Source organism: Lissotriton helveticus, chromosome 10 (assembly GCF_964261635.1).
Source record: "Lissotriton helveticus chromosome 10, aLisHel1.1, whole genome shotgun sequence".
NCBI lineage: Eukaryota > Metazoa > Chordata > Amphibia > Caudata > Salamandridae > Lissotriton > Lissotriton helveticus.
Window position 1 is genome coordinate 413,826,417 of NC_136071.1, and position 26,173 is coordinate 413,852,589.

At 44.4% G+C, this 26,173-nt stretch overlaps 1 protein-coding gene across 1 annotated transcript in view; it reads right to left on the reverse strand.

The window, feature by feature from the left end:
- Window positions 1–652: 652 nt before the first annotated feature.
- RGS11 (regulator of G protein signaling 11) overlaps window positions 653–26,173 on the reverse strand; it is a 2,073,835-nt gene continuing 2,048,314 nt past the window's right edge. Inside the window, exon 17 of the mRNA XM_078664273.1 lies at window positions 653–2,262. Coding sequence (XP_078520399.1) covers window positions 2,127–2,262 — 136 coding nt within the window. The 3' untranslated portion in view covers window positions 653–2,126. The remainder of the gene's footprint in view (window positions 2,263–26,173) is intronic.

The following is a 26,173-nucleotide window of genomic DNA, read 5'->3' on the forward strand; positions in this document are numbered from 1 at the left end:
ACTCCAGGCTCCAGACGCAGGTCCAGCGAGACATCAAGGCCCCAGACGCAGTTCCAGGAGGCATCCAGGCTCCCGGCGCAGGTCCTGCGAGGCATCCAGGCTCTCATCCTGGTCATCCTGGATGTTGGGTGGCTTGAGGGGGTTGTTGATGTTTGCTGCCTTTTGCTCTGGCTGCTCCATTCTGCATTTCATTTTTTTTGGACTATTTTCTATAGGCTATTTTTTCCAATAGAGGCAAAAAATCTCACTTTGGGCTGACTAACGTTTGTTTTTTGGGCGCTAATTGGCCTGTGTTAGGGTCAGTTTTCACTGCTGATCCCTGAAGCTATCGCCATGTAGCGACGTTTTGTGCATACGTTGCTAACAAGGCGATAGTTTTCAGCAGTACACAGCGGTAAGAAAACTGCAGCTAACTAGAGTTAGCTGTAGTTTTCGCCAGTCCTTGTACATATGGCCCACAGTTTTTTCAGTATATAAGACTTTTCTGAACAACCTTTAATTGTGCTACTTCTGAGGAGATTTGCAAACAATAAACGTATTCATTTATTTATAAGCTCTATGCTAGTTTGCCCTTATGAGCCATGCAAGGTCTGCGCATGAGACGGCTTATAAAACAATAGTTACCATACTAGTCCCAACCACTTCCCCATTGACAAACCAACAAGGGGAACACCTTATGGAAACAGTATCAAAAATTAGAATTGTAACACTTCAAGTTTAAAGTGAGACTTTGAATGCTGGTTTGATAGTCTTTTCAAAACATTAGTAGACTACTAAAACATTTCCTATATGTGTGATTTGAGAGGGCTGTGAAGCAGACCAGAATCCTCTTCAACTAAGGTCTAGGGGCCCTATTTGTCAATGATTTGCATCTCGTTTGCACCAAGCAACATGGTGCATGCACAACACAAACCTTAAAATACAACTAATCAAGCCACACAAAGACACTTTGCATGGCCCTGCGTGGCTTGATAAGTCAGGAGTAATGCAACGCAATGCAAATCGATGTGTACCATTAATCCGGCCTGGGCAGACATTCCAAGGGCTTTGCATTGGTGTTCCCTCGCAGTTCCCATGGATTTTGAGGCATTCCCAGATTTATCATCACTGGTAGACCTGGGAATGCACCAAAAAGACACACCTTTATCAGGGGAGGCGTAACAAGGAGAAACATCTCCTTTTCTCCCCGTTACTTCTTCTTTCTATGTTATCCTGCAGCACACATAGAAAGAGGAATATGCCTCTCATGATTGTTTTTGTGCAGGAAGGTCCTCCTTCCTGCAAAAAAAAAAAAATCCTACATGTAATGCAGGAATCCTCGCACCGTATGTCAAGGGTGCCCGTGTTGGCGTTAGGCAGCCCATTGTGCACCAGCGCTGGGGAAAGGACAGGAATGACCGGTATTGTAATACACACAGTGCATTCCTGCCCCTTCTCTATAACGCAGAACAGTAAAATGACTTGTTCCGCTGTGTTGCATTACAATTTCATAAATATGCCTCTAAGGAAGATTGAGGTATGCACTTATTGTTAATCCCCTTTTCTCTGTGCTGCATCTATCTTTATGGATTTCAGTCCCTTCCTGACTGATAATTATTATTGTTTATTATAATTAAATAATACCTTTAGAAAATATTAATTATACAGTGGTAATTAAGTTACTTAACATGATCAGCTTTCATCTTCTGTAAGTATTTGAATTCCACCCCCAACCCCAAATAAGCCACTACATTAAAAGTAGCCTTGTGGCTGTGCAATATTTAATCGTCTTCCTAAAAGGTCAGGGTAATACTATAATATCATAACCGGCAAATGTATGAACTATTCTTCTGCTGTAAGGAACAAAGTCGCATCTAGATTCCCAACACAACACAGATGTTTACTGCTCTACTACTCGCTAATGTATAGCACTCAGGGCCTATATATTTGTTTTTCTCATGTCTGGCAGAACATAAACGACCCCTACAGCCTTTTCTCCAGCTCACCCTTTGGAAGACATTTTTTCAGGGACGCTTATAAATCAGTTCTTTGTTGAACTAACCTAAACCTATTCACTTAAAAAGGAGATAGTCATAGAGAAGAGTTCTGACGAGAGCATGGAAAAGGCGTAAAAAAGTTGTAGTGTCCTAAGTTTCCACCTGTGGGAAATCCGAGACGATTACGACTTTGTTTTTCACATCCATCTTTGGATCTTGCTCCACCGGAAATAGCAGTGCTGGACTGGGACTGGAATGCCTCTGCCTCCTCATGAACGGAAATACCCTATAAATTGATGGGAGAAAGAGAAAACAGTCAACAAAGAGAAAGAAAAAGAAGAATGTAAAGGGAAAATAAGGAAAGCTTGTCGGTAAATCGGATGTAGGGAAAACAGAGTCAGGTAAAAATTAAGTTGGAAGGAGGCATAGTAGAAAGGCACAGGGAAAGGAAGGAAGGCAGAAAGAACAACTTAAGGATGCAATGAAAGAAAAAAACGAAAGGCACAATTCGAGGATGGAAGGGAGGATGAAGGGGGGATGCAATAGGAAAGAGGGCAGCTATCATGAGAGGGAGGTAGGGAGAAGGGGTTGGAAGAAGGGAACAACAGAGTAAAGAAACAAGTAGGAAAGTTGGATATGAAGGAAGCAAGAGAGGAAGAAAGGAAAGGAAGAAAGGATTAAAGTGTATAAAGGACTTAGAAAAAAAGTGTCAAAGGTGGATAAAAAAGGAGCGTGGGAGAAATGAAAGGATGTAGAGAATAATGCACGATGGAAGAGTGAAAAAACTAGGCAGTAAGTTCTGGAAAAGAGGCATGGAATTGAGCAAGGGAAGGCTGGACAGACAAAGGAAGGTGGAGTGGAAGGAGGCGAGAGAGCCTAAAGAAAGTGGTGAGAACAGGGTATGTGGAAGCGTCTAATTAAAGAGCAGGGTAAATGAAGGAAAGGTAAAAAGCTCATAAGGGGGAAAGACTGAGTGAGCAACGAAGATAAGGGGTAGGAAATAGCAACAACATTAAGAAAGTGCTAGTAAAATAGGTTTAAAAAGCTTAACTTGAGCTCAGTTTTATGAATTAGAGACAAGAACAAGACGCTGACCACAATATATTTCAGTTTGACATTTTAACACAATTCAATATCCTTCTAAGAGTCTGCCGAGAGGTCTCTTACTAATATGCCATCACCTTGAAAAATCGGGTTAAGCAACCCTGCAGCATCAGTCATGAGACTGCATACAATTACCAGTAGCTCGTTTACTTTGTGCTTATGAGAAGAAACCCATAAGTTTAAATACAGGAAAATGCCCAAGTGTTATTTGTATGTGGATTCTCATCTAACAAGGTCCCCTCAACTGAGTGGCCCAGGGACCTCCAGCATTTAGCTTCAAGTGAGAAGAAACCCGTGAGCAATACTTAACTTGACTGAGCCTGCATTAGCCAAGGGCTGAGCTTGATTTGCAAAGAGAGCTATGTTTTACATTAGGACCCAGATTTACTAAGATTTGGCACAATGCTGCAGTGCATTACATGGACAAAGCAGGACTTGTCGGTAAGTGGATTCCAAGTAGCTCACACATCAGTCACATTGATCACCTTTTTTTTGCTGGTTCACTATCTTTGTGGTGAAGGTTTCTTTTTTGTTTTAATTTTTCCTATAGAATGAACCAGGTCCTTTTGATTTACTGATAACAGTGACTCAAACCAATTTGCGTTGTGTGCAAAATTTAATAAAGCGTGTTTTATTTTTACAGTTCCCCTGAAGAAGGAATCTTGCATCCCGAAATGCATTGGGATCCACGGCAGCATTAATGTGAATTACCTTCCCAATATGGCCGACCCAGCGCCCAGGGACCTGCTGGAGCAGGACCTCTCCCCAACTTACCTGATGCACTGGTGAATATGCAGCGCAGAACTAAAAAAAACAGGCTGATGGGTTGGGCCGGCACGCCTCTTATAGAGGTCAGGGGTGTAATGGGTAGGCCATATTGGGAATTGATGGGAGGCATGGGAGGCTGACTTTTTGCTTTGGAGGGTTCTGGTGTGGAGCTGAAGCTCACTTTGTTAGTCATGTGGCGAGGAAGACTATACTCGGAGTAATGAAGATTACCGGTAAGTAATCGGGGCATTCATGATTATGTTTTACTTGATTGTATAGGTCGATTTTGCTTATGTTAAAATTGTGTTAACGATGTTGACAGACTATTAAGTTTCATTAAATGAATTTTGAAAAGGTTTATTGATTTAAGTTTTTGAGACAGTCACATAAAGGTAACTGTGCTAAATATTATAAACAGTAGGAAACTGAGGTTTAAAACTGAAAACACGTTGAGTTTGCATTTCGCAGTGCAGGCAGGGTCAAGTGATCAGTCGATACTTGTGGTATTTTTTTTAATGTAATAGTGGAGGTTATCTGCCTCCTTCCCGCCTAGCACGCCCTGACTCAAACATTTGATTAGTCAAAAATTAGGAGTCTAGTATTAAAACAGGAGTGCGCAGTACACCCATTATTTCAGTACTTGTTGAGCTACTAGTGCTGAAGCACCCACTGAGTACAAAATGTTGTTCAATTCTATTTCAAATATCACTGACAACAAAGCAGATACTAAAACTTATACTTCAGCTCAAGCTGCGCACATTTACTCAATATTCTTTGACATACAAACCTTCAGCAAAAAAAGTGGATCGATCACTCAACAATTGCGACAGTTAGAGTTTCTATCTAGAAGAGTACTTAATCAAAAATTGCATGCGTCTATGCTCATTCAATATCACAAAGTGCAAAGGATTCGCCAGGGGTTACGTTTACCAATCAAATCAAATCAAAATAAGCTTTATTCGTTATCACAAGGATATCATGAAAGCATACATTACATTAATTAAATGAAAAAGGCAAATATAAGCCAAATGAAAAGCACAAGGACAGGAGATAAAACGTGTATCATAAAAACAATGTTTAAAAAAGTTTATAAATAACATGGATAAAATTGCAAATATATATAACCTATGCTATCGAATTCCTAAATTTTAGCAGCAATTTTAAGAATTTTTCCATGGCGGATATCACATTCCTATCCTCCAACTGTTGTAAGCGGTCAAAGGCATCTTTACAAGACCTCAGTCCCCAAATCTTCAGTAATGGCTTCAATAAAGATTTTCTAGGGGCTACATAGTATTTACAAAATAGTATGGAATGGATGTTGGATTGGGGTGAGGTGTCATCGCATGGACAGGGGGGCAAATTTTGGGACCAATCATTGCAGGAAGGAAAGGTCACTAACCGAAAGAAGGAGCCCAGTCTAAATCTGGAGAGGAGCATTCTTGAAAAACAAGGAATATCAGTTAAAAGATATAGTTGTAGCCCCTGGATCAAAGTAATCCTTTGAAAGTCCAGAATTGATTTCTTAAGTTTTTGAATAGTCCACCTCTTTGCTTCTAGATGGTCCATTAGAAGCTTTCTCAGGGCTTTCCTTGTAATGTGCTCCATGGTCAGAGGGTCGTTGAAAAACTCTGGGCGTCCAATTTCACAACAAACATTTTTAACATATGACATCCATTTTGTATGTTTTGCCCCCTCCAATTTTTGGTTGTCTAAAATTATTTCTCGATTTAGTGCAGTCTCAGTAGTGGTCCAAATCTTATGCCACAAAAGAAGGGGCTCAGTTTTAATTACATCTGCGATGTACGGTAGCCCCAACTCAATGTGGATCATGTAGATTGATGTTGACTTTGGGACCCCTAATAGGTACCTAAGGAACTGGTTCTCCACTATCTGAATGGGTGATATGGTGTCAATCCCCCAGAGGCCAGCCCCGTAAATAGCGGTTGAGACACATTTAGCTCTATAGATGGTAATAAGCTGCTTAACTGGTCTCCCCCCTAATTTACTGGCAAAGTCTCGGAGCGCCCCAATAGCTCTAGTGAAAGCAAGTTTTCTTGCTTTAACGGCAGACTGCCAGGTCACCTTTCTATGAAAGTGGATGCCCAAGTATGGAAAATGTTCAACTGTATCTATTTTTTGGCCTACAATAAATATTGGACATGGGGTTTTCTTTGTTCCCTTACTACAAGCCAAGGAGAACGTCTTGCCAATGTTTACTTTCAGCCCCCTTTCATGCATAAAGAGTGTAAATTTGGTGACTGCCCTTTGCAGCCCCAATCTTGTTTGAGACAGTATAGCCGCGTCATCGGCATACAACAGGATTGGAACGGCATGGCCCCCCACCTTCGGATAATCACATTCGACGCTCTGCAGATGATCACCAACAGCATTTATGTAAAGAGAGAAAAGCAGGGGGGCCAATATGCACCCCTGCCACACCCCTCTCATATTAGTAAATCTTGGGGAACACTCCCCCCTCTGTCCGTACCGCATCCTAGCCCCCGCATCCCTATACAAATTGATAATAAAATTGAGATTAGATAAATTCATCCCCTGCTGCTCAAGAGTACTCCATAACTGTTCATGGTCCACGCAGTCGAACGCTGAACTCAAGTCTATGAATGTTACAAAAAGATTGCCCTTTTTTGCCTCCACATATTTCGACATTAAAAAGTATAGGTTCAAGCTCTGTTCAACTGTACCCCTACCAGTTCGGAAGCCATATTGAAGTCTGGAAAGTACGTCCTCCTCCTCTGTCCATTTGTGGATGCGTTTTGAGATGATTCGCCCCGCTACCTTCATTAACGAGTCAAGAAGGGAGATAGGCCGGTAACAAGAGGGCACATGCCTATCTCCCTTCTTGTATATGGGTACCACAATCGCCTCAGTCCAAGTTGGAATTTGGCCATACGCATTTGCAGAATTCAAGGCAGAGGTTAATAATGGGGCCCAGAAGTCTATTTCGGCCTTAAAAACGTCCACTGGAATAGCGTCTGGGCCGGGGGCCTTCCCAGAAGGGCTCTCTCTCATAGCGAGCATAACTTCCTCACATGAAAAAACAATGCTAGAAAGACCCCTACTCAAGCCCAAAGTGGTGCTGTTGGTAAGAGGAGTTGGGGCCACTGGAGAAGTATTAGAAGGGCTTGGTTTGCTATATAGCTGTTGAAAGTAAGCAGCCCATGTGTCTCCATCAATTGCCAAGTCCAACCTCCTCTCAGGCAATGTGACCCACGGAAGTGGGGCATTCACAAATTTCCAGAATGCTGAGGAGTCGCGGCTCTCACAAGATAATAACATAGTCCGCCAAGCTTCCGCCTTCAGAGATTTTTTCCTATTTTTTATGGCAAGGCGGTATCGAGCTCGAGCCTGGCGAATCTCCAGAGGTAGCTTCGGAATGGAATGTAGAGCTTTCTTCAAAGATTTTAGGGCTCTTGTGCAATCTTTGTCAAACCATCCTTTAAGTGTAATAGGACCTGTCTTATACTGGCGGGTAAGTAACTTTTTTAAACTTTCCTGTATTTTCAAAAAAGCAGTAAGGATTAATTGTGGATGCTCTGCCAGGGTTAGACAAATATGTACCTCCTCCTACCTCTGTTGCAACAGATTTTTAAGGAGGCTAGCAGGATAAATTTTTTCCCATTTTAGGGTATAACCGTTTATCGCCCCTATTTTAATTGGTTGTTCATATCTTATGGAGGGAATATTGTGACAACTGCTAGGAGGTGGTAACAATATAGAGAAGGCCAGAGGGTAATGGTCACCATATATATGATCAAGAGTATCCCAAGAGGATAACAAGGATGCATGTGTCTTAGAGAGGAATACAAAATCGATAGTCGAATTTGAACCTCTTCCATGAAAGGAAGGTTTAAATGGTCTCGGTGGAAAGCATAGGTCATTAGCAAATGTTAAGTTAAAAGAAACTAAACAATTATTTAATACCTCCCCTGTTTTTGAGTGCAAAAAATTATTTAAAATGTCATCAGATTCATTTTCTGGAGTAGAAGAAAACTCACATATTCCCCATGAAGCATATTGACAGGTATGACATTTAAAGTCGCCCATAAAGGCAAGCACCCACTCCCCCCCACACTGCTCTTTAATAGAAACAATTGCTTGGGACAATTCATATAAAGTTTTCTCCAAACCCTGTACCGGCATATTATTATAAAAATGTATTATTAATAAACTCAGAGATATGCCTATTTGAATGACAATTATTTGATACGAATCGCTGCAATGATGTTTCCGAACCTTCAACCCTATAGCAACATTAACATATATACACAACCCCCCCCCCTTTTTCTACCTTGCTTGCTCTCTATTGCTGGAGAATGGAAAGTCTGGAAACCCAAAAGATGTATCGGGGTTTGCACCCAAGTCTCCTGAAAGCATAGGATTGAGAAAGAATTGACCACATCCAGCCATGATGGTATAGCTATTTCGGTAGAAATGCCAGCCACATTCCAGCTAAGAATCTGTAATTCAGAGAATGTTGCTCGACTTTCAGAAGGGGTATAAGATGTTTCTATAGTGTTTGTCTGATGTGCACAAGACAAAGTAGTTATGGGATCCAGGGAGGTTTCTCCACTTACTGGCTCTTTGTCACCTAGTTTTATGGACAAGATGGCACTGCTAGACAGTGATACATCAGAGATTTTACCAAGCTCATTCTCCATCCCATGTTTATCTATGCCAAGAGGGGAAAGTAATTTGTTATTGTCCAAACCAGAAAGAGGTGCACAGTGATTATGGCAAGGAATATTCCAAAGATGAGTTGTAGATGGCAGATATTGGCCAAAACCGGCAAAGTCATGTGAAAAAGGAGAAGGAAATATATTTTCCATGACTCTATGCCTAGGGGGGTAGGAGTTATATGGTAATCTTTGTTGACGAGGGAAAGAATAATTATCATAATGCTGTCTAGGACGGGGCCATTCGCGGGGCATTAGGGATTCCGGATAAAAGTAAGACAAGACTTTAGGTGTAATCGAGCCCCTGTCATAATCTGTAAACCAGTCCCTAATGTGCAACATAACTCTAGGATCTTTGAAAGTGATAATTACTACATCACCCTCTATGTCTTTAGGGCGCACTCCAACCCAATTAGTCCGTCTCACAGTGACAATGTCACCGTCTATGTGGGGTGGCAATGGCCTATTAGTTTTTAACCAATAGATGACTTTATTCTTCAGGCTGGTGTGGTTTTCGTGGGATCCGGAAGGTAAAGGCAAAACCCCCGTTAGTACAATAACGTTATGTGAAGCAGCTGGAGGTAAATCCACGTTTCTTTCGCGTGGGAATCTTGTGGATTTTAAACCATCCTTATTCGTACCTGGTATGGGCTTTTTGTTACCCATTCTGGCTGATTGCATAAGAGAATTTATTTGGGAAGACTGTGACTGTAGGTTTAAAGGCGTATTTGATGGAACAATAGAAACTTTGTCATTGACTGGTTTAATTTATCAGAAGAAGATTGAGCAGTAGGGGTGCTAACTACAGGTATACTCTTAACCTTACTCATGATTTTTGCTGACTCCTTTGTGGTAGTTGATTTAACTATATCCTTACTGATTGTTTTTTTTTTAATAGGACGTTCCATGAGGGTATCCAATTGCGCACCAATTTTCTTAACTCTCTCTACTATAGGGAGTAGTAGAGCTTTCAATAGGTGTTCCATTGCATCAACAAAGTCTTTTATAGAAGGTGGAGCATGAGAGGGGTTTATGTTTTCGGAAGTATTAACTACCCCTTCTACAATTCCTAATAGTTCTTTTCTAAGTACGTCTTTAGAAGGCAATAATTTACGGACTGGAGTGTTTATATTTCCCAAGCCTCTTTTTCTACGTTTTTTTGGGGGTGAGCGAATAATTTGCTGTTTCTTTTTTATAAGGTTTGTTACAGACGGTGCTTTTGTTTTAGAAACCACAGGAGGAAGAGTACCTGAATGCATTTGCTGTTCAGCCCCCATGCATGATGTTTGTACCCCAGTGGGGGTTAGAATAGAATGTTCAAAAGCCTGCTGAGGTTTGGGCGTATCGAGATCATTAAGATCGATAATTAGATTACTACTGGGGGGGGCTAGATCTAATTGAGTATCAGCGAGTATGGTATTTTTAGGGGACGAGCTGATTTGAAATATTAGGGGAATACTCTCGGTGTTAAACAGATCAGCGTCTGTATTTCCCATGGAGTCGTTATCTAGATGTAAACCATTGGTAACCTTGGAAGAAGAGGCAGTTGCCGTGTTTTTTAACAGCTCAATAGAAAGACGACGAGCAGCCCGCCGCTCCGCAAGTGCCATGTCTCTATCAACCTCCGCAATCGCTCTTGGAAAATATTTGTCCAAAGGACCCAAGATAGAAACACCTACCCTGGGTGGCAGATCGTCCGGAACAGATGTCAACATTTCTGAAGATTAATTGGAAACGTATATGATCAATATGACCAGGTACGGAGTAGTACACGTTAGGGAATACGCCACGCCACGCCACACCTTGTTTGGCCTTGGAGGGCCGTAGAGGGCCCGCCCTTTGCCCGGGCTTAGCCCCGGGCGCTCCCGCATCGCGGGTGATGACGATATTTTAAGGCGCCTCCTGGCGCGTGGCTGGCGTCGCTGCCGCTCTGCCTGCTGGGGAAGGTAGTCCCCCACTCGGCGGCTGCTTAGTTGTAATAGCGGCAGCGGGGGGACTACAAGGCAGGGCCAGCGGCTAGTGGGCAGATGATGAATGTTTCTATAATAGCTGGCAGCAGGGGAGAGATACAGCGGAGCGCCCTGCTCCAACACTGTAAGTAAGCAAAAAGCGGAACACCCGCTCCCCCGGCAATGACGATATTTTAAGGCGCCTCCTGGCGCGTGGCTGGCGTCACTGCCGCTCTGCCTGCTGGGGAAGCTAGTCCCCCACTCGGCGGCCGCTTAGTTGTAATAGCGGCGGCGGGGGGACTACAAGGCAGGGCCAGCGGCTAGTGGGCAGATGATGAATGTTTCTATAATAGCTGGCAGCAGGGGAGAGATACAGCGGAGCGCCCTGCTTCAACGCTGTAAGTAAGCAAAAAGCGGAACACCCGCTCCCCCGGCAATGACGATATTTTAAGGCGCCTCCTGGCGCGTGACTGGCGTCGCTGCCGCTCTGCCTGCTGGGGAAGGTAGTCCCCCACTCGGCGGCCGCTTAGTTGTAATAGCGGCGGCGGGGGGACTACAAGGCAGGGCCAGCGGCTAGTGGGCAGATGATGAATGTTTCTATAATAGCTGGCAGCAGGGGAGGGATACAGCGGAGCGCCCTGCTCCAACGCTGTAAGTAAGCAAAAAGCGGAACACCCGCTCCCCCGGCAATGACGATATTTTAAGGCGCCTCCTGGCGCGTGGCTGGCGTCGCTGCCGCTCTGCCTGCTGGGGAAGGTAGTCCCCCACTCGGCGGCCGCTTAGTTGTAATAGCGGCGGCGGGGGGACTACAAGGCAGGGCCAGCGGCTAGTGGGCAGATGATGAATGTTTCTATAATAGCTGGCAGCAGGGGAGAGATACAGCGGAGCGCCCTGCTCCAACACTGTAAGTAAGCAAAAAGCGGAACACCCGCTCCCCCGGCAATGACGATATTTTAAGGCGCCTCCTGGCGCGTGGCTGGCGTCGCTGCCGCTCTGCCTGCTGGGGAAGGTAGTCCCCCACTCGGCGGCCGCTTAGTTGTAATAGCGGCGGCGGGGGGACTACAAGGCAGGGCCAGCGGCTAGTGGGCAGATGATGAATGTTTCTATAATAGCTGGCAGCAGGGGAGAGATACAGCGGAGCGCCCTGCTCCAACGCTGTAAGTAAGCAAAAAGCGGAACACCCGCTCCCCCGGCAATGACGATATTTTAAGGCGCCTCCTGGCGCGTGGCTGGCGTCGCTGCCGCTCTGCCTGCTGGGGAAGGTAGTCCCCCACTCGGCGGCCGCTTAGTTGTAATAGCGGCGGCGGGGGGACTACAAGGCAGGGCCAGCGGCTAGTGGGCAGATGATGAATGTTTCTATAATAGCTGGCATTAGGGGAGAGATACAGCGGAGCGCCCTGCTCCAACGCTGTAAGTAAGCAAAAAGCGGAACACCCGCTCCCCCGGCAATGACGATATTTTAAGGCGCCTCCTGGCGCATGGCTGTCGTCGCTGCTGCTCTGCCTGCTGGGGAAGGTAATCCCCCACTCGGCGGCCGCTTAGTTGTAATAGCGGCGGCGGGGGGACTACAAGGCAGGGCCAGCGGCTAGTGGGCAGATGATGAATGTTTCTATAATAGCTGGCAGCAGGGGAGAGATACAGCGGAGCGCCCTGCTCCAACGCTGTAAGTAAGCAAAAAGCGGAACCAATGCTATTCAAGTTCCAATTCAATAAACATTTCATGGAAAAGTGGTATGCGATTCTAAACAAATGCTCGCTTGATTTTATCCTATTGCTGGTTGAAGAATTGGCTAAAACTATTAAGGATCTAGAAGAGGAGATTGATCTTTTAAAAAATGAATTAACCAGGCAAATGGAGGCGGAACAGTGGGATGCTACATTGAGGGAACTCAATGACAAATTAGAAAAATATGGTAAAGATACGCAATATCAGAAATTAAGGAAGTATAAATGAGACACCATAGACTATAAGTTAAACAAGGTGTACACCTGGGCAGAGGTGTACGCCCAGCGAAGACCTCCACCAAAAACTGCGACATCGTCACAGCAGAGTGTAGTTTCTGACCAAGAAATGTCCATTTCTAGACAACCTTTAAGGGCAGAAACATCTTCAACAGCCATTGAAAGTGACAGAGCACAAGCTTCAGGCAGTGGAGCAATTTCCCAACAACAGCCTGGTTTTTTAGAAAACGGTCCAGCAACTGGAAAACCACTGGAAAAAAAGGATTCAAGAAAACTCGCCGCGGGAAAGGAAATGGTCAGTCAAAACCTGCGGAGCAAGAACATATTGCAGCAATAAATTTCAGATAGAGATCAGTCTATTCAAATTCATGCAGTCATTGAGACTACGTGATTTCTTTAATAACATAGTTCCTACTATGCCTGAGTTTTCACAAAAAGAAATTTCAGAGTACAAAGAATTTAAAACTCCCAGCACCTACATGCCACCAGTATCACACAAGATTTTAGACACCTTTGAAATACTGGTTAAACAGGATGTACAGAAATTACAATGGAATAAAAACACCAGGAAAAACATTAACAAGCATGAACAAAACATTATCAAAGAGTTGGCCAATGAAACTTTGATTACCATTCAAACAGCGGATAAGGGAGGAGCCCTGGTTATAATGGACACGAAATTTTATGAGACCAAAGTATCAGAACATGTTAATGATCAAACAACATATTTGAAGTTATCATATGACTCTGCAATGGAAATAACACAGACACTAGAGTTCATTCTGAAAAGAGCTTTGGAAATGGAATGGATAAACGCGAACACAAAGAAATACCTAATCACACAACATCCTACATGCCCGAGACTACATATTGCCGAAGATTCATAAAAGTTTACAAAACCCTCCATTCAGACCTATTGTTAGTAGCTGTGGGTCCTTTTTCGAGCCACTGGGCCAGTACATTGATGAGTTTTTGCAGCCTTTCGTGCAGAGTTGGGTCACAAACGTGAGAGATACGGCACATTTTTTACAACTTCTAGAAACAGTGGCACTAGAGTCGCATGATATAATTCTGTGTACAATAGATGTCACTGCATTGTGCACATCCATTCCTTTGGAAGAAGGCTTGGAAGCTTGTGAATGGGTGTAGGAGAGTACGGTCTGCTTCCTATGGTCACCCCCACTTTTTGCTGTGATTCTCTGGTTTTTCGACTTTAGTGCGGCTGTGGGCCTGCTAATCAGACCCACAGCCCAGCTGTTCTCTCTCTAAATTGATACCATGTACTTTAGGTACATACCAGATTGGGTATTGGGTCACCTTTGTGAGCCCCTGTATAGTGTACCATAGGTACCCCGGGCATAGGTATATGCTATGTAGCAAATTAATCGGTAAAAATTACCGAATCGTTAAGATCCGGTATTTACCGACTCGGTAATTACCGATTCAGTAATTGCCATCAATTCCTATGGGCCTGGAGGCCCATAGGAATGAACGGCAATTACCGAATCGGTAAATACCGATTCGGTAAAATGGGGAAAACATTGAAGGGTGGCAGGGTGTCACTTTGACACCCTGTTGCACCCCTCAATTGTGTATGGGTGCACATGTTGCAGACATACATGCCCTAAGGAATTTGCATAAAATAGCTTTTTGTTTTTTTCCGTTATTTACCACCAACTTGTAGTTGGTGGTAAATAACAAATCCTAACATGGGATAAGCACTCATTTAAGTGCTCCCTACATGAGGAAGTCAGTAATTTATCATATCGGTATTTAAGAAATCTGTAATTTACCGATTCCTTAAATTACCGATTCGGTAAATTACCGAATCCTTAATTTTGGCACCTACATCAGAAAAGCCTATTTCCGGTCAGTAACGGCCGAAAGTCGTTAATTTGGCAGTTACGACCGGCAATAACCTTCCTACATCTGGCCCATAGTAACCTATAAGTCCCTCCTATGGCAGGCCTTAACAATCCTGGAGGCAGAGTGCTTGGTTTTATGTGAAAGGGTGCACTAGCATGAGCTGAGCCCCTCTGCAGCTTTCGGAACCATCTCCTTATAGCTGTTCTATGATATAGCCATACCATATACTCTTAAGTGCATTATAATCCTCGCGGTTGATGCTAACTTTGGTTTGGCTTTATCAAAACATGTCGTGGAAGGTGTCAAACACATTGGAATACTACCCCCCCGCCAGTCTTCGCGGTGGGTGTAGCATTCCAACCTTCTAGAGGGAGAAGACATGTAGTTCCTGCTTTTCCCGGTTAAAGTTAAACAGAGCCTCAGCATCACAAAATGGATGCTGCTGCCACAGACACGAGTCTGACCTCCTGCTGCTGGATGAAACTCCAGCAAGGGAGGCCTGGACAATCGGTTTCCTGTCAAGGGAGGTGCTAGCACCTCCACCGACAGCCTGTAGTGTATTGGGGCAGGGTGGGTTGAATGGAAAGATGCTTTTCCAGACACTGCCTGGGGCACATAAGGTGCTCCATGCATAGCCCGGTTCAAACCAGTTGCTGGGGCACTCCAGCCCCGATCTGGTGCGAAACTGAACAAAGTTCCCAGGTCCACCCATAGGAGAGACCTAGCAGGTAATCCGGCCCCTAAAATCAGTATAAAGATAGGAGCTGTGTCCCCAGGACTTTAGATTATCCTGGAACGAAACTCTGATATGAAACTCTTGGACCTTCGAAGTTCTATTTCGACTAGAAGACTGAAGACATCTCCCTTGTGGTCAAGGAGTGACCACCCTGTGCAAACAGGCACCACCAGTAACACGCCTATTTGCTTTGTCGATGCTCCTGCCAGAACTCGAAGACTCAGTGACACAGGAACTGGACTTCCAGACTTCGCCGACTCAGATCCACCTCCACAGCAAAGCTGATACCCATGGTGGACACGAGAGATGTGGTACCGGACACCCTGGACTTCCTGCATTTTGCTAACTGCATCAACTCCTGAGGTAACTCGCAGTTGTGCATAGGGGTACAAGAATCCCCATACCTAAGCACCATTTACACCAAAACTCAGCCCTCCATACTCCATGAGTGACGCGTGGGGCCTGCTCCTGCATTTCAGCTTGATGCGTCTTCCCAGTTGCTAGCCTGCTAGCTAGTTAGCCCTCTGAAGACTTTTTTGTGAATTTACTCTGCTGGCCTGGTTGATCCAGACTTTCCCCAGCTTCCCTGCAATGGAGAACCTCCCTAGATCTTGCTAGTCTAAATCAAAGCCAATCTTCACTTCCTGTGTGGGTTGCGTTTGCCAAGGCTTGTTGGGTTCAACCCGGATACCGATGCCAAAGTCAACTAGATCCTTTATAAGACAGCTTGAATCCAGCTCCTGGTCATCGTTGACGCCTCCTGGTCCTTGTGGCTGCAGAGACAAGCTTCACCTCTTCACCTGAAATCGACTCGACATCGCCTGGTTCCTTCCTGGTTCCTTCCTGGTCACTGGCTAGTGACCCAGACTCTGTCCCCTCTGCTTTCAGGCTCTTCAGTTCCTCGATCCACCCTTGGATCCACCCGGACACTTTTCATCTGGTCGCCTGCAGCACCTTTTGCAGATCTCCATTGAAACGATCGACGAAACCCGACATCAAAAGGCACCTATGCACCCGGCTTTCCTGGGTTAGGTAACACGAGTAGTCCGGTGCTCCCGTGGGTCTTGACTCTCGAAGTGTTTTACTTTAAAGTGGTTTTGTTGTAGTCCATCCGGAAGAGCCCTAAATCTTTAACTTTGTAACTTTTACGTTCCCATTATAAGTCAATGGTAACTCGCGAATGTGTTTAGACACTACACGCGTCTCCCGTGGGTCTCCTACTTCCTATCCTTTGGTCGTCTAGTGTAGCCCCAGCGATTCTCTAGGCCCTAGGCCTATTCACTATTCCTGAGGTGGTCCTTATACCACTTACCTAGTATATGGTTTGTGAGGCCCCTAGGGCATAACTGTATTTGTGCAACTTATAGTATGCTAGTTGAGTAACTTGTGATGTACTTCGATCTCTGACCTCATAAAGAGTGCAGAGGGGACATGTTAGAAATAAATACATATATATTTAATATATACCTTGTGTGGTGTCCTTTCATTTGGTATTCAAGGGATTATAATTGGTAAAACAAACAGCTTCACATGCTCTTTGGAGTTTAGCCTAAGACTGCTGGTCCATGCTACCACTAGGAAAGGTTGACTTTACAACCACCATCAATAAGGGTCGTTTAGACTGGTGCAAGGTGCCCACTGGAATAGTGGACATCATATGCCAGACTAACTTCTCACATTGGTGTGCAGCGGATGGGATAAGAGCTTGGATTTGTTTTACCATATAATCTTGTAATATCAACTGAAAGATCACATTAAGGTACCAATAGGTACATATAAATCAAGTCTTATAATACTTTAAGTTCTATTGAACTTAGTTGTTGTAGAGCAAAGTGCTTAGCACACCCTGACTACAACTCTAGAGAGGTTCTAGTAGATACCATTTAGTGTAGGTAGGTTCACACACCACACCTCACTAGAAAATGTCCTTGGATTTAGGGCTTAGTGGGCTTCTACCAGAAGTGGACCCTCCCAGGGCACCTTCTAAATATGACACATTCACTTTTCATGAGTTGATGAGTTTATGTTTAGCCAGAAGGCTGAGACAAGGACAAAATCCCACTATTAAGCACCTGATAGTTATACTAGTGGAATATGATGTAGACAAAGTAAATCAAATCAAATCATTAATCTTTATTCGGTACTTAAAAAGACACCATAAAAGCTCATACACAATATACACTTTAAAAAATATAAATTTCCATAAGTTTTAAAAGCACGTATTTCATTAGTTTAACGAACGGAGATACCTATAAAATTTGAATTGTTTTTTAACAGTTAGTTATCTTCTCTTGTATTCCTTAACCGTAGTGCAACTCTAATAAAATTCACAGTACAAAACAGTGTGTGGGCATCCGGGGCTTCCTGTAAAAATCTCAAGGCCTTTTTAGCTTGTCTAAGTTTTGTTTCTTTCAGGATCCCCACTAAAAACTTGCGCCTTGGGGCGGAATAAAAAGGGCATAATAAAACAAAGTGAAGGGTATCCTGCGGAGACCTAAAGTCGCAGCCGCAGGTACCCTTCTCCTCCACTGTGAGACTAAACCCAGAGGGGACAGAAAACAGGTGGTGAAGCATATTCAGTCTGAAGCGGGTCATAATGTAGTGATCCTGGGCATTGTGCATGACCCTCAGGTATGGTTCCAGTCCCTGCTTCACTGTTAGTTGGTAATAAGATAAAACAGTGGTCTTTCGTTTTTCCCTCTCTGCCCTAGTGTTCTAAAAAAAGTCTTTTAACCATTATTTTATTCTCAATGTTAAGGGATTCTGGGTCTGCAAAAAAGTTTATACAATCAATGTCCTCCATCGAGTCCTTAATGTACTTTAACCAAGGTATATAGGACCATTTATCCCGTTTAAGGCAGTCTTTTATAATTTGTCTTGTAAAAGTTGCATTCGGATTGGTCCAGATTTTGACCCAGGCTAAAAGTGGTTTGCTTCTGATCCGATCCTCAATATACAGCTCTCCCACTTCCTCATGTATAATGATAGCCAGTACACTTTGGGGGACTTTTAGCATTCTTCTTAACAATTTATTTTCTTCCACCTGTATTGGTTGTAGTTTTTTTTCAGTGAAGCCCCAGACTTCTGCACCATAAGTGACCTTGGCGCTACATATTGATCTATAGAGATTTAATATCTGCTCTGGGGACCATCTGCCCAGTCTCCTCCCGTATCCCATAATTGCACCAGTTGACGCCGCCAGTTTGATTGCGTGTTTCTCCACCAGGGGTTTAAAGGTCAGCTGATTGTCAAAAAGTACCCCTAGGTAAGAAAAAGTCCTCACCTGTTCAATTTCGTGTGAACCAATGTGGTAGATAGTTTTCCCTTTTTTCTTGGGTCCTATTGCCATGATGTAAGATTTTTCCAGATTAGTTGATAGGTCAAGTTGGGCCATAAAATTAACAAAGCCGTCGATCAGCTTCTGCAGTCCCCGGGGAGTTCTGGCTAGCAATACGGCGTTGTCGGCATATAATAAAACTGGCACCGCACGATGGCCAATTTGGGGCGAGTCTATCTGTAGCTTGAGAAGTTCCTTTTCCAGGCGGTTTATATATATGGAGAACAGGAATGGAGCTAGGATGCAGCCCTGCCTCACTCCACTGGTACATACAAAGGAATCAGTTTTACTTCCCTCCTGGTTGTATCTTACACTTGCAGATGTATTCCAGTGTAGATTTTTTAGGACGTCTACAAGGGGTGGGTCCACTCCTAGGTGTAGCAGTAATGACCAAAGTTTTCCTCTGTTTACGCGATCAAAGGCCGCGGAGAGGTCCATAAAACCCATATATATATTCCCACTACCAGCGATGGTATATTTTGCTGTCAGTAGGTACAGATTTAAACATTGATCAGTGGTGGATCTACCCTCCCTGAAACCATATTGGACGTCTGATAGAACCTGGTGCAACTCAGCCCAATCCTGCAACCGGCGTAAGATGACGCGTCCTAACACTTTCGCCGTCACATCTATAAGTGATATGGGGCGATAGCATTTTGGGTCGTCCCGGTTCCCCTTTTTATAGAACGGCACTATGGTTGCTGTTGACCAAGAGCGAGGCAGTCCTGCCACCACTGCCTCGTTCAGAACCCTCGTGAGCAGCGGTGCCCAGAGATCTATATTGCTCAAAAAAAGATCGGGGGGTATTCCATCAGGTCCGGGTGCTTTGTTCTTACTGAGCCCAGCTATAGCAGATGTGACTTCTTCCAGGGAAAAGTCCAATTTTGTACATTTTACTAGCCTTAGTCTTGATCCTTCCCCTTCAGTTGAATGCCCTATATAGTTGTAAAGGCTCTGGAAGTGAGTTTGCCATTGTTCAGGTAGGATATTGTTCATAATTTTTGGTGCTCCTGGGTCCTTAAAACAAGGGGTATTGATAACTTTCCAGAAGGCTGCGGTATCCCGCCTTTCAGCGGCTTCCCTTAGTTCCTCCCAGGCTTGAATTTGTAGACTCTTTTTCCGTTTATTCAGTGTATTTTTATACTCTATTCTGTGTTGTACTATTGTCTGCTTGTTTCTGGGTCTAGTGTTCAGGCTGAGTTTTAGTTTTTTTTTAGTGCCTTGGTGCAAGCAGAATCAAACCAGCGTGGAGTTGATGGTACTATGTTATTTTTAGAAGTCCTCAGGAGTTTATCTACCTGGCGGGCAATCTCTTCAAATGCACTAACCACTAGTGCGCCTTCCACAAGAGGATCGAGGCATACATTTATGGCGTTCAAACCCTTCGTTATCAGTTGTTTATAAAACCTATCTCCATCAATCTTGGCCCATTTGATCCTTCTGCCCTGATCTACTGCTTTTTCCATAATATCTGATCTATTAATGGATTTTTTTTAAAACTGGCCCTCCTAATGCAATAAACAGAGGGTTATGGTCACTGAAAATACTTGTGTCTATAGCCATGTTACTGATATTTCCCTTTAATGGGGTAGAGACTAAAATAAAATCAATATACGACTGGCAACCTCTGCCTCTGAAGGTTGGGGTAAGATCTCCCTTTTCACCCAACGTAGCGAGGTCCAGGGTATGATCCAAGTCATATCTTTTCACAATTTTCTCCATCTCCCATCCCTCCGCTACATGGGCAAAATGTGGCCCTTTCAAGATAGTACATCTTGACCAATCTCTGTTGAACGGTTTTAAATTATCACAGAGATGACAATTAAAATCCCCAAGGAGTATTATATTTGGGGGGTTTGGTGTCTTTTTTCCGCAACTCAACTTTTCTAAACAGGAGTCCAGTTCCTTAACCACGGACCCCTTTCCCGTTGTACCAACGGCATTATACCAATTTATGAAAATAAGATTAAGATTATTAGTTTGGAATCTCACAACTTGAATGTTATGTGAGTCCCACTTATAACTCGACCATACACCCTGAATTTGAAGGTTAACATACATTATTAATCCACCCCTTGCTCTCCCCGATGGTGAATTTAAGGCCGGGACAGCAAAGCATTTGTACCCTTCTAAACTATATAGGTTGGGATCAACCGCCCATGTTTCTTGTAAACATATGACTTGGAAATTGGTGATGTAATTATGCCAATCCTGAAAGTCAAATTTAGTTGCTAGTCCAGCAATGTTCCAGGATAGAATTCCAATATATTCATTATTTGCCCCTGTACATTGTTTATTTGGGCCATTTAGGTCATGGTCTACCTCCCTATTGGGTTTGAGGGTGTCGGTTTCTGGTCTGATGTAACTACCATATCTGTTTGGTATTGAGGTTTTTTGCAGGGTTAGCTGTTCCTTACTTTTTTTCCTTCCTTTTTGTGAGTTACAACTCTTTTCATTGAGTCCCTTCACATTATTGTGTCCTGTCGTGCCAAGTATTCCAAGATCTATTACTAGGTCTATTGCACTTGATCCCTTCTTCTCCGATCCTATAGGGATCTCAAGAGAGTGGCATTTGTCCTGTGTTTGTCAATCAACATCTTCAAGTGCACTGAACCTATTCCAGTGCGCATACTGGGACAGGGGATGGTTATCATAGGTTGGGGTTGCTACTTGGTGAGGCATTTGCCATTGGGCTGGTCTATGCGGATGTTCCATCTGTCGAGCCCTATTATCTGAAATTCTAAATCTCTGTGGAGGTCTTTGTTGCGTATATGGATAAAAGTATGATAAATGAACGGGGTGGATTTGGGTTTGAGATTTACTTGGGGGTGCATTGCATATGTAATTAACTGCTGCAATGTCTCTAAAATTAATAGTTATTATATCCCCTCCTATTGATTTAGTTCCTTTCCCAATCCAATCCCCCCTCCTTTCACCACATATGTTATGGGGTAGGGGTCGATTTAGCTGCAACCATTGTACACATTTATTTTTTAATTTGAAATGTGTTTCCCTTTTACCCTCTTTAAGTGGCGGTACTCCTGTTAACACTACTACAAAAGGCGAAGCTTCAGGGGGGAGATTAAATGTCCTAAAATGGGTCAGTGTGGATTTATTTTCCCAAGCATTCGTTCGCGTAGTAGGATTTGTTTTATCATTTGAGTGTTGAGTTTTATTTACATTTGATGTCTGAACAGTACCTTGACATTGTTGTTTTGTTGGATCCTTTGTTGGAACCTTTGTTACCTCATTGATATTGACAGAGTTCAAGGATTGTGGTAAATTTTGTGCAACATGAACATTCGTTTGTTTTTCCCCCGTTTTTCCATTTGGTGGCAGTTCAGTTGTTGATGTGACCTTTTCCTGTGATTGCGTTTTGAGCAAACCCCTTTCCTGTGTTGCTTTTGGAGTATTACCTTCCTGTGTTACTGTTTGTCTAACTATAGTAAGTCCTTTATTGTTTACCAAAGAGGTTAACCTGTCTATTTTTGATATAAGGGGTTTAATTAGCGCTGTGATAGTATCTTCTAGGTCGGCTTTCAAATCAGCCACCATATTAGTAATCCAACAAGGTATTCCTGGTGTTGGCGGATTTATGGGTGACACCAAATTATGATTTGTGGTCTTACTTTGAACCTTTTTCCCCTCCTGGTTTGAGTGATATTTAGGTCCTTTTGCCCTTGTGTTATTTAATGTGGCCCTTCTTATGTTTGTATTTGATGTCTCCTTTTTCTTTTCGGTGGCAACCTGAGCACACGGGAGATCCACGAAGGAGGATGAAGTAGCGCCTAAACTAATATCGGGCCCATCTAAAGCATCCAGCGTGACTACAGACATATCCGTGTCCCCCTCCTGTGTATCTTGGATAATAATAGCGGTAGTAGTGGGTGGTAGGGACATCCTTCTCTCTGTGTTTGCTATGGCATCAGTTACAGCCCCTATTGTCTGCCTAATTAATGGCAGTTAATGTAGGAGCCGGTTGGGAGCTATCCTTTTGTTGTTGTTTAGTATTTGACCTTAGTGTGGGCATCCTTGTATTTTTAGCTAACTTCCTCATACTGGATCGCACTCCCACTGGTGTGGACACGTCTTCAATATTTGAGTCTACTTGGTCTCGTATACTGGGAGCACAAATACCTTTTCTCTCGATGACCTGAAAGAGGGGTGCCCCAGCCCAGCCTCTTCTGGCCGATGAGGGCCGTAGAGGGCCCGCCCTTTGCCCGGGCTTAGCCCCGGGCGTCCCGCGCGCGTTCCGCGACTCTGAGGGCTCTGGTCTTTATTGGCCCCTCCTGGCGCTCTGGTGGCGTCAGGGAACGCGCCGCCGCGAAGGCTGCCGGGATATGTAGTCCCGGAGCGGCGGCGCGGCTGGTGGTAGGTGATGGCGGCAAGGCGGTGTGGTCTGTACTCTCTCCTGGCGCTCCTGCGCTCAGCTGTCCCAATGCCGGTATGGATCGATGTGCTTCTCACCCCAAGTAAGTGTGGCTTTGCTGGACTCCCACCCACTCCACCGAGGGCTCTGGTCTTTATTGGCCCCTCCTGGCGCTCTGGTGGCGTCAGGATACGCGCCGCCGCGAAGGCTGCCGGGATATGTAGTCCCGGAGCGGCGGCGCGGCTGGTGGTAGGTGATGGCGGCAAGGCAGCGTGGTCTGTACTCTCTCCTGGCGCTCCTGCGCTCAGCTGTCCCAATGCCGGTATGGATCGATGCGCTTCTCACCCCAAGTAAGTGTGACTTTGCTGGACTCCCACCCACTCCACCGAGGGCTCTGGTCTTTATTGGCCCCTCCTGGCGCTCTGGTGGCGTCAGGGAACGCGCCGCCGCGAAGGCTGCCGGGATATGTAGTCCCGGAGCGGCGGCGCGGCTGGTGGTAGGTGATGGCGGCAAGGCGGCGTGGTCTGTACTCTCTCCTGGCGCTCCTGCGCTCAGCTGTCCCAATGCCGGTATGGATCGATGCGCTTCTCACCCCAAGTAAATGTGGCTTTGCTGGACTCCCACTCCCTGTAGACAAAGTATCCAAAGCAGGTCCATCAGGTTGTGTAGAAGAGGACCATCCCTCACCAGAGGATCCCACTGGTGAAAACCAAGGGGATTCTGATGCTGAAGTGGATTCTAGCCAGGTGCAAGTCAGAGAACTGAACCAGGTTAACCTAGGACTGCTTGGGACTGAGAATGGAAGGATCCAATCCAGACCCTCAGGTAGACCTAACAATGGGCATAGAAGGAGAAGAATAAGTATGGGCGAATTTTACGAATTCGCAGTACGCGAATTTGCGCGAAAGTGTACTCGCGGTCCGCAAATCTGCAAACTTTTGCAAACTTGCGGATTTTTTTATTTTTGCGTGTTCGCGGGATTTTTTTCAGCACGGCTACCACGAAGTTACCCATGCGTTGCGCATTTCCGTTTCCGTGCGATAGTTGCATGCTCGTGTTGTGCATTTCCTACGTGCGGGGCGCAATTGCGCGTCCGTTTTTGCGTGCTCGCGGGGGAAATATCGCACAAACTTACCCATGTGGTCGCAATGGGCGCGGCCATCTTGGTTTTCATTCATTGCTATGGTTCTGGGCATGCTTTTTCAATCCTCCTTCAATCTTTGTAATCCTTTGTTTCTTTAAACTTTTTTTTAACCTTTTTTACTCTTTATCTATCACTCTATTTTTGTACATCTATATTTTGTGTTTTTTTCTACTTTTCGTTACTTTAAAACTACTTTTTTCTAACTCTCTTTTCTTTTATTTACTTTTTCCCTATTCTTTCCTATTTTATTTTCCTTTAACTGTCCAGGACCATGGCAAAGGGACCTGGCAAAAACCTGAAGGGGAAGGGTCCCGCACCCCGTAGCTGGCTCCCTTGCGGGCGCATAAGGGGGGAGGCAGTACATGCCTGGGAGATCTTCAGTGTGGTGGAGGTGGCCCCACCAGTCTTCTTCGTGCAGCACCACCTCCCCAAGACCCTCGCGGCAGGCCGCAGGCCCGGTACCGGGTACGGCCTCTGGGAGCCTCACCAGCTATGGGGAAAGGTGTGCCGGGCCATATATCGGGAGTCTGGGGTCCGACGCACCTACAACCAGGTGACGCACCGGTGGTCGGACATACTGGACCGGGAACACGACCTGCTCGACCTGCTTGGCGTGGAGATCCCTGGGCTTGGTGAGTACTAGTAGCTATTTAATTACTACTTTGTTGTCTTTTGCTCTGTGTTATGATATTGCAAATATATATATTTTCTGAAGAGCAAGAATGCTGCCGATTACATTGCAGGTAAATTATGTTTCAAAAGGTTCTGTGATTGCAGGTGCTCGCCTGCTCACTGGCGGTGCTAGTATGCTTACTTGTTTTCAATTTTGTGCTCATTTGGCCTGAGTGATTATGTATGAGTGTACTTTACAGAACTGAGTAATGCTAGACACTAGAAATTACATAGCAGGTAAATTATGTTTCAAAAGCTTCTGTGATTGCAGGTGCCGGCCTGCTCACTGGCGGTGCTACTATGATTACTTGTTTTCAATTTTGTGCTCATTTGGCCTGAGTGATTATGTATGAGTGTACTTTACAGAACTGCGTAATGCTAGACACTAGAAATTACATAGCAGGTAAATTATGTTTCAAAAGCTTCGATTGCAGGTGCCGGCCTGCTCACTGGCGGTGCTACTATGATTACTTGTTTTCAATTTTGTGCTCATTTGGCCTGAGTGATTATGTATGAGTGTACTTTACAGAACTGCGTAATGCTAGACACTAGAGATTACATTGCAGGTAAATTATGTTTCAAAAGCTTCTGTGATTGCAGGTGCTCGCCTGCTCACTGGCGGTGCTACTATGCTTACTTGTTTTCATTTTTGTGCTCATTTGGCCTGAGTGATTATGTATGAGTGTACTTTACAGAACTGCGTAATGCTAGACACTAGAGACTCAAGTCCAGTCCTTCCTTGTACTCCGCCCACTAAGAAGAGATAGTGGTGGTGGATTAATAGTTTGAGCATATTATGACTGGTTATTTAGTAGGAAACTTTTAAGTGGTCTGCAATCATGGCGGACTGTGTCTGTAACTTCGCGTGCTATGGAGTGCTGCCTGCCAGTCCTAGTAGAACCTTTTTGTAATTGGTTTAGTGAGTTACATAACTTTCCAAGTAGACGATCCGCGAATCCAGCAATACTAATATCCTAGTAGAACACATCAGATAGGTCAATACATTTAGTGCAATTGTTGTCTATTTCCCCGAAATAATTTGTTATTGTTGTTTTGAAATGTTTGATTTGGTTGACAACAATCATCCATGTTTGTGTCTTTCTTTCATGTACATCAGCTCCCCCAGGGGCAAGAGGACAGAGTTGGCAGTGCCGGCGCCGGCAGAGCAGGAAGGCCAGGATCGGTCCGCCAAGGGCTCCTCTGCTGGCCCCAGTAAGTTTTCCTGTTAGTATTATCAATTATACTTCCCTAACTTTTACAGCACCTATTTATTCCAAACGTTCATCTTAATTCTCTTTTTTTCTAAATTGTCTTTGATCTTCTTGTAGACTGTTTCTAAATTCTTATCCTGCCTCTACTATGACTCTCTGTGCTACTACTATTTTATTAGTCTGCCTGTGTAACTAGCTAAGCTTGCACAGTTGGCAAAGGGTGTTAAACAAAACTCCTATTCAGCAATAGCTCTAGGGACTGAGTGCTGTCCTCTGGGTTGTCCATAATGTCTATTGAAGTCCTCTTAATGTTTATGCTTTGATAATTCCCAACAATAAAATGTCAATGGCCACCAAGAATAAGATACTAGTTTACTTTTTG